Source organism: Culex pipiens, chromosome 2 (assembly GCF_016801865.2).
Source record: "Culex pipiens pallens isolate TS chromosome 2, TS_CPP_V2, whole genome shotgun sequence".
NCBI classification, from domain to species: domain Eukaryota; kingdom Metazoa; phylum Arthropoda; class Insecta; order Diptera; family Culicidae; genus Culex; species Culex pipiens.
The window spans coordinates 120,819,946-120,829,039 of NC_068938.1; the positions used below are offsets into that span (position 1 = coordinate 120,819,946).

The 9,094-nt window shown below is 49.4% G+C and overlaps 2 protein-coding genes across 3 annotated transcripts in view; one reads left to right on the forward strand and one right to left on the reverse strand.

The window, feature by feature from the left end:
• Positions 1-633: 633 nt before the first annotated feature.
• LOC120431824 (GPN-loop GTPase 1) lies at positions 634-1,974 on the forward strand. Its single transcript, XM_039596946.2, has 2 exons — positions 634-975; positions 1,032-1,974. Exons 1-2 carry the CDS (start codon positions 750-752, stop codon positions 1,937-1,939), a joined length of 1,134 nt encoding a protein of 377 aa, XP_039452880.1. The 5' UTR covers positions 634-749; the 3' UTR covers positions 1,940-1,974.
• A 74-nt stretch (positions 1,975-2,048) lies between these two features.
• LOC120431822 (nardilysin) overlaps positions 2,049-9,094 on the reverse strand; it is a 26,825-nt gene continuing 19,779 nt past the window's right edge. For both annotated transcript variants that reach the window (XM_052708835.1, XM_052708833.1), the window contains exons 3-8: positions 8,560-8,923; positions 7,821-8,488; positions 7,022-7,765; positions 6,832-6,955; positions 3,236-3,396; positions 2,049-3,173 (exon numbers count right to left, since the gene is read on the reverse strand). In XM_052708835.1, coding sequence (XP_052564795.1) covers positions 2,147-3,173; positions 3,236-3,396; positions 6,832-6,955; positions 7,022-7,765; positions 7,821-8,488; positions 8,560-8,923 — 3,088 coding nt within the window. In that variant the 3' untranslated portion in view covers positions 2,049-2,146. The remainder of the gene's footprint in view (positions 3,174-3,235; positions 3,397-6,831; positions 6,956-7,021; positions 7,766-7,820; positions 8,489-8,559; positions 8,924-9,094) is intronic.

Sequence of the window (9,094 nt, forward strand, 5' to 3'; positions counted from 1 at the left end):
TTACAAAAACCACCCTTTTTACAATCTTCCGGACTTTTGTTAAAATCGTTTTTTTAGCATAACTTTTGAAGTACTTAACTAAACTGCATAATTTTTAATAGCGACTTATGGGACCCCAATACGGATCGAATGACGCCAAAACGGACAAAATCGGTTCAGCCAATGTCGAGATAATCGAGTGACAATTTTTTGATCAACATCCCACCACACACACAGACATTTGCTCAGAATTTGATTCTGAGTCGATAGGTATACATGAAGGTGGGTCTAGGAGGTCTAATCGAGAAGTTCAATTTTTGAGTGATTTTATAGCCTTTCCTCAGTAAGGTGAGGAAGGCAAAAGGATAGAAAGTATCCTTTTTGAGGATTGAAAGTACCCTTTTGAGGGATACTTCTGACTTTGAGTGTAGGGTTTGAAAACTCCAGAATTGGATCCTAAAATTAGGCTTAAATTTGCCAGATAAATATTGTTCACAACGATAGAGCTTATTTTTCTGAGTATTTTCAATGACCTTTTGTACGACCGCAAAGAATTTAAAATGGATTAATTTAAAAAAATAACTTCCCAACTGTGCGGTGTAATTCCACAAAAAAGACCGATGCCACCGAACGAACGAAATGTCATTTTCAACCCGGTATAAACAACAACAAAAGCGACGAGGTGGTTTTGTTTTGCATTAACAGCATCGTCCCGTGTTTTAGTGCGCACTTCTTTCTGTAAAACTTCGGATCGTTTCCGGCCATAGACGATGTCCTCCACCAGTAGTGACCAAATGGAAATGGACCAGCCGACACCGGCGGCATCACCGTCCTCCGCCAAGCGCAAACCGATCTGCATGATCGTCCTCGGCATGGCCGGCTCGGGCAAAACGACCTTCGTTCGCAAACTGGCCCAGTACAAACACGACGAGTACAACCCGTACTTGGTGAACCTGGATCCGGCCTGCCGGGAGGTACCCTACCCGGCGAATATTGGTGAGTGTGGTTTGATTGGTTTTGAAAACTGATTTTTGAGGAAATTCTTTTTGTAGACGTTCGAGACACGATCAACTATAAAGAGGTTATGAAGCAGTACAATCTGGGTCCGAACGGGGGCATCGTGACGGCGTTGAACCTATTCTCGACCAAGTTTGGTAAGGTGATTGAGCTGCTGGAGCGAACGGAAGATCGGCACAAGTACTGCGTAATTGACACGCCGGGACAGATTGAGGTGTTTACCTGGTCCGCGTCGGGGACGATCATCACGGAAGCGCTGGCCACGGCCTTTCCCACGGTTGTAGTGTACGTGATGGATATTGTGCGTTCCGCGAGCCCGACCACGTTCATGTCCAACATGCTGTACGCGTGTTCGATTCTGTACAAGGCGCGACTTCCGTTTATTATTGTGCTGAACAAAATCGACGTGCAGGAGTTTGACTTTGCCATCGAGTGGATGCAGGACTTTGAGTCGTTCCAGGAAGCGCTGGAAAGCGAGACGTCCTACGTGAGCAACTTGACGCGTACGATGTCCCTGACGCTGGACGAGTTCTACCGGGATCTGAAGACGTGCGGAGTTTCGTCCAAAACGGGTATCGGGTTCGGGAAGTTCTTCGAGTTGGTTGATGAAGCCGCCCAGGAGTACGAGAAGGACTACAAGGCCGAGTACGATAAGTTGCGGGTTGAGAAGCTGGTCGAACAGAAGAAGAAGGAGGAGGCACAGCTGGAAAAGATCACGAAGCAAGGAAAGGGCGAAGAGGTGCCGTTGATAAGCGAGATAAGCAGCGGGAGGGAACGAGCGGATATTTATCTGAAACATCCCGGCAATGAAAGTTCCGAGGATGAGGAAGGGCACGAAGATGAAACGCCCGTGTGTCCTGGTGACGACGAAGCTGAAGAGGCCAACTTTGGTCAATTTATACGGAAGCATCAAGCGGAACAGAAAGAAAATGCGAGGCATTGAAATGATGCGAAATAAAGGTGCTTGTTGAAAACAAATTTGGTATTTTACATTGATAGAGGATTGTCATAGTCGGCCCCGAGGGCCATTAAACGAACCTCAAGTTCTATTCAATAACATTTAATATATTTTATTAAAAAGTAATTCTCATTCCAAACACTAAACATCAAACACGGCACGTAACTCTACAAATCACAAGGGCAAAATTCACTAAAACTGAATTTTCGTGACCGGATACACCATGAGCGTCTTGCCGAAGCTCTCGATATCCGTAATGTAGTTCCGACCTGGTTCGTCCGTCTCCAGGTAGTGGATCAAAAACTCTCGATCCAAATCTTCGTCCTCGTTCTCGCCGTTCTCGAGCTCGCCGTCCGCCGTTTTCTGGCTGCACTGGATCGACTTGTCGCTACAGCCCACCACCTGGACGGACATTTTCCGCCGGAACTGGTTGTCGTGCAGCTGCTTGTAAAAGTCCATTATTTCCTGCTTGCTCAGCTCCTCAATGTGCTGCATCTCGAGCTTGTTCCGGTTGAAGATGTACTCCTGCGTGGTGATCTCGGCCCAGTTGCGGTTCATTTCGTTCTTCAACTCCGTATCCACAATCTGTTTTCGTTTCAGCAGCGATCGCTTCACCAGCTGGAAGTCCGCCTCGGGCATCTCCTCCAGCAGCTGAACGAACTTAACGTTAAAGTCTTCGATACGCTGGTCGATGTGCTGGTACGTAAACTTGTCCTCCTGCGAGTGGATCGTAATCGAGTAGCCTAAAATGCCGAAGTTGTCCCGAATCGTGGTGGACACGTCGTAGCCGAGCTGCTCCTTCGTACGCAGCATGTCAAACAGCGGTTCCTCTATCAACATCACCAGCAGTTCGAGACGCGAGTTCAACGTTGGCGTCACCGGTCCAGCCTGGTAAAAGTTGGTCGTCACCGTGTTGGCGTCGTTTTCGCGGAACGACTTAACCGTCAGATAGTTGTTGCCCAGTGGAATCTGACGCGCCTTGGACTCGATCAACGAAACATTCTTAATTTCACCACTCTTCAAATTATCCAACACGTTGCGCATCACGTTCAGTGCGTCTTGCTTTTTGGTGTTGCCCTGGATTAGGGTTTGAATTTTGACCTGCTCGAAGTATTTGCGCGAAAACTCGCCCAAATCCTCGATCGTAAGATTCTTCAATACGTGGAAGCGCTCCACCGTTGTCCAGTAAATTTCCTGCACAACCTTCAAGCGAACATCCCTAAAATTGAATACGATAGATTAAAATCGTTCCTCCCTCTGAACTGACCACACTTCACTCACCTGTTTAGCTTGCTAGCCTTTATAACCTCGTTGTAGTAAGTCTTCGCGAGTTTCTTCTTGATCACGTTGAACACGTCGGCGCTCATATTTTTGTCAAAGTATTGCATCGACTTTGTGATCTCGTCCACGATTATGGGCAGCTTTTCGTTGTAGCCGTCGACCTGAAAGGGATCGGATATTTCAATATTGAGATACGATTCGCAACAACTTCTGGAAAGATGAAACGCATTCCTACATAGGAATACTTTCAGATGGAATGATTGTTAGTAACGGAACAAACTCAAGGTCAGTAATGTTTCACCTTAAAATAACGAACTATGAAGAGCTTGTTTTTGTTGTTCAAGCCTCACTCGAGGACTGCTGAAGAGGCATCAACTCCAAAACTAGACAAAGTCAAGTGCACTTGCATGATGTAAGAGTTAAAGTGCAAAAACATGAACTAAAAGAAACCTATCGTATAACGTTTGCAAACGCCGTTGTTTTTTTTACTGCTCGGGCAACGCTCAGATCTTAAGCTGTATATACAGATGCGTTGCCAGTTGTATCAGTTCTTGGCCGCAGCGACGTTTCCAGCCTACCGGATCCGGCTAGCTTTGGCAACTTTCCGAAAACTTGGTTTGCCGCAGAGTTGCGCTCTCTCATCCTCCACATATAGTTCTCATGAACGCCGCCAAAGATCGTCCTAAGCACCCGCCATGCGAAAACTTTGAGTGCTTGCAGGTCTTCCTCGAGCATCGTCCCGTCCACAGGTCTTATCAGCGTTTCGTACATAGTGTACGCCGGGAATGGTTACCAGACCTTAAAGTCCTTTGGAGTTAACAGTACACTCAGCCCCCGGTGGTTGGTTACTTTTTCGTTTGACACTTTTTTAGTTTGTACCCCGTTGGTTGGTCAAAGTCAAACTAAAAAGTGACGAACTGTCACTTTTACACGGCGCTCACGCACACTATCAAAACAAAAGTTTGGTTGTGTATGTGAACTCCGTGTAAAAGGGTGTCAAACTAAAACATGACCCCGTTCGTTTGACAACAGTTGGTGTCAAATCATCGGGGTTTGAGTGTAGTTGTCCGACGTCACATTGCAGATGCAGATGCACATCGGCTTTGCAGATGAACTGGATCGGTTGATAATCGTGGCTTTAACCTTCCACAATACTGAAACAGATGCCAGAGATACGATCGGATCGGATAACGCACCCGAGATCTTCACGCTGCGCCGTGCCTCATCCATAGTTGATTACACAATTCTGATCAGCTTCCCGAGAAAGCCATTCTCGTGCATGCTCCACCAAACCGGCTTGGTACATACATACCTATACATACCATACCAATCAGCATAACGCACCAGGTACCCGTGCTGTAGCAACAAGACGCTTCCATCTTTCTCGGCCTTAGGATGCTACTCTCCAATTTCCCAGGTAACAGATCTTCCGGATATCACAATTCACTTGCTCTCCCAACCGTGCGCACGGTTTCCCTGCTTTTCTGCCTTTGTCACAACCCGGTTGGGCGCGGTCAAAAAGGCTGGCTCTCGTCCATACGGGTGACATGGCTGGCCCACCTGGTGGCGCCAAGGTGGCGATGGTCGGTTCTCCAAAAAACGCGAGCAGTTCGTAGTTCATGCGTCGTCGCCACACACCGTAGATCGTTCGCAGCACCTTCCGTTCGAAAACTCCAAGGGCACGTTTATCCTCTTGCCGCATCGTTCAGGTCTCAGGTTCAGGTTCAGGACTTCTGGTCTAATCAGTGTTTTGTACATCGTCAGCTTCGTGCGACGATCCGATGTAAGGGTCTTCCGTAGTCCGAAGTAGGCACGATTCCCAGCAAAAATACGAGTCCGAATCTCTTTGCTAGTGTCGTTTTCGGCGGTTACCAGTGATCCCAAGTACACGAGCTCGCTCACCTCCTCCAACTCATTACCATCCACAGTTAGATGGGTGAGACTTAGAGGGCCGACGTCCTTCGAACCCCTTCCTCTCATGTACTTCGTCTTCGTCGTATTCATGCCAAGTTCTACGCGTCTTGCTTGAACCTTTAGTCGGGTGTAGATATCTTTCACCGTCGCCAAGTCGATGTAATCGGCGAAAGCAAGCAGCTGGACCGATGATCGTGCCACTCGTGTCATTGCCCGCTCTTCGAATGATGCCCTCAAGGACGATGTTGAACAGCGCACAGGATAAGCCATCACCTTGCCGCAGCCTTCGGCGTGATCCAAAGGTTTCCGCTAATTCCCCTGAAACACGCACGTGTTACATCACACCATCCAAGGTAGCCTTGATTAGCCGAGTGAGTTTATTCGGAAATCCCTTCTCGTGCATAATCTGCCATAGCTGCTCGCGGTCTACTATATCATAGGCCGCCTTGCAGTCGATAAATATGTGATGTGTGGGCACGTTGTACTCACGACATTTCTCGAGGATTTGTCGGAGACAAAATATTTGGTCCGTGGTAGCGTGCGCTGCAGTGCAGCCCGCTTGGTAGGGCCCCTCGAACCTCCTTGCATGGGGTGACAGCTGACGGCAGAGGATCTGGGAGAGGATTTTGTAGGTCGCGTTGACAAGCGTGATGCCGCGGTACTTGCCGCAGTCCAGCTTGTCGCCCTTTTTGTAGATGGGGTACACGACACCATCCATCCATTCCTCCGGTAGCTTCTCCTCCTCCCAGTTCTTTGAAATCACACTGTGGAGCGCCCTCGCCGGTTTTTCTCCTCCATATTTGAAGAGCTCACCGGGCAACTGATCCTTGCCGGCAGCTCTGTTGTTCTTCAGCTTCCTGATATCTCTCTTCACCGTCTCCAGAGCAGGTGCTGGGAACTGTTTTACAGCTGCGGGCTCTCCAAGGTTGACTCCAACGCCGTCTCCGTTCGCTTCATCGCCGTTGAGATGCTCGTTAGTGTACTGCTTCCATCTGTCCAACAACTCGCTCTTGTTCACGATCAGGTTTTCCTCGTTGTCCCTGCACACGTCGGCCCACACGGCACGAAGCCTTTGCGGGACCGGTTCACCTTCTCGTAAAACTTCCGCGTTTCGTAAGCTCGTAATAACTGCTCCATTTCCGCGCTTCTTAAGCTCGCGGTCTTCAACCTGCCGATTCCGAGCCTGCCTGTTCCCTCTCGTCGCCTTATGCAGCTTCTTGTCGTAAGCAGCTTTCTTCTCGGCGGTACGTCACTACGAAATCCTTTGATCGTTCCGACAGAAGACAGAAGATGATCTGGGACAGCACTTTGTATGCCGCGTTGAGAATAGTGATGGCACGATAGTTCTAAAATTCCAACTTGCCCCCCTTCTTGTAGATCGGGCATATAACTCCTTCTTTTCACTCCTCCGGTAGCTGTTCTGTGTCCCAGATCTTGGCAATCTGCTGGTGCAGACAGGTCGCCAACTTTTCGAGTCCAAGCTGATGAGCCCGACCCCGATACCATCCTTCACTGCCATTTCTATAGAGGCTGCGCTGGGAGAGTATACTACGTATGGTCATGTTTGTGGAGGTAGCAAAATCGATGAGTCGTAGGCCGATCTCGTTTGTCTACAGACGCTTTCACGTGCGTCAACTGCGGAAAAAAGAACATAAAGAACCATCTTGAATATTGCCACTCACCTTCAGTACGATTCCCTTTTCAGCGGCATAAATTTCATAGTTCAGTCCAGCAACGGACGCCGGGTACAGATCCTCGGCAATCTGGAACTTTAGCATGGACGAGTACAAGCTGGTCAGCGTTGCGCTGAAAGAAATACAAATAACTCGTAAAGTTATCCCAACTTCTTAAAACAACTCGTCATCAACTCACCTCTTCTGACTCTGCATCGGCAGCGGCGAGATGAAGTAAAAGTACATCAACGTCATGGGCAAATTGAACTTGGCGTCCTGGCGGAACCACAGCTCGCACACACCGTCCTCGAGCAGCTTCTCCGGGATGGCGGGAATGTGGGTGGCCGCCGTCTCCGGATCGTCCTGCGTGGCAAAGATGGTGTAGTCGGTGCTGATGTAGGGATTGCGCTCCTGCAGCTTCAGCTCCGGAATGGGCGCGGCGTTGTCCCAGAGGGCTTGCCACTCCGCCGGGATGTCCTTCTCGGCGTACTCGGTTCCGAACCACTTTTCCTTCTTGTCGTACGTGATTCCTTTGTAGGGCTTCGAGGAGGAAATCATGATGTTGAAGGTGGGTTTGTTCAGGTTGTCTATGACCTGTTGGATGTCGGATGCATTGTAGTTGTAGTACAACTCCGAACCGGTGATGATGTCTTTGGACGGGTAGTAGCGCATATTGACGACCAGCTCTTCCACATTGTCGCTGGCTTCCTTTTCCTTGCGGTAGCGGAATGAGGTGGCCTCAATGTCTTGCAGTTCCTTGAACAACCACTCGACTGGGCCCGTTTGCTTCAGCAGTCTCATGTAGGAGTAGATGGCTTTGAGGATTTCTTCAATGTTGTCCAACCCTTTGTCGGTCATGATTACGGAAACGGAAAACAGCGTGTAGAGAGAGTTCTTCTCGAAGCCGTAGCTGGCGCCAGTTTGGACGTCCAACGCGAGTGTTCTGGAAAAGCAAATGTTTGAATCTCTGTCTGTACGATATAAACCTTTGTACAAACCTATTTCTTAGATAGCTAGTCAAACTACCCTTTCCTTCGTATCCCAAAAGATACGCCATATAATCCACTGGTTTAACTTTGAAGTCCTTCACACTCGGCGGCAAACACCACGTCACGTCCAGCCGACAAATGTTTGACTTTGGCCTCACAAAGAACACCTTGCTGTAAAAGTCCGGCCTGAACGCGTTCCGCTCGTTGAACGTCGAAAAATCATCCGCCGGCAGGTTGTTCGACGGGATGTTGGAAAAATACCGCACCGTAAGCTCCTCCAGCTCGTCCAAGCTCATGCGGGCTTGCACGGCGAAATGCATCCGGTGGGCCGAATAGTGCCGCTTCTGGAACTTGTGCAGAATGTCGTACAGCTCGTCCTCGGTCACGTTCTCCTTCAGCGTCCGCAGGTTACCCCACGAAAACGAACTACACGGATGATCGTCCTGTCCCAGCGATCCCATCAACTGCTCGCGCATCGACGAGAAGCTGTTGATGTTGGTCTGGAACTCCGACTCGACAGCGTCCCGCTCGCGACAGATCGAATCCCGCAGCATCAACGGCTCCGTGAACAGGTTCGAAAACCGATCCAACGCCCCGTCCAAATACTCTTCGTCAATCTCAAAGTAGAACGTCGTCTCCTCCAAATCAGTAACGGCGTTGTCGAATCCACCACATTTCTGTAAATCAAAATCAAAGACATCAATCCCAACCTACCCCAAAACACCCCCACAATCCCCCACAAACTCACACTAATATACGAGTCGTACTCGTTCTCCGTCGGGTACTTCTTGCTCCCCATGAAGATCATGTGCTCGAGAAAGTGCGCCAACCCTTGCACCGGCTTGGGATCGCTAAAGGAACCGACGCCGATGCAGAGGGCCGCGGCCGCCAGTTTTTCGCCGCCCTCGCCGTCGGTTTCGCTCCCATCGTGCTCCTCCTCCTCCTCGCCCTCGCTCTCGGTCAGCTCGTTGGTGGCGGAAGTTACGCTGACGCCGTCGTCGCTGCTCTCGTCGATCGTGCTGTTGTTGGCTGGTGGCGGAGGCGGTGACCTCGAGCGTTCCGTTGGGTCCGATATGAGCAGTGCGTGGAACCCGTTCGGCAGGACGATAGATCTGCAGGAGAGAATTGTGTACTATTATTTTGATTGTCTTTGTAGGGCCTTCTTCTTTCGAAATAAAATAATAATACAATTATATTGACCGCTGTAATAATAACCGGAAACAGACTACAGTCCTTACAGAAGCGTATACCTGATTTTGACTTTGTTAATCTGGCAGCACTGC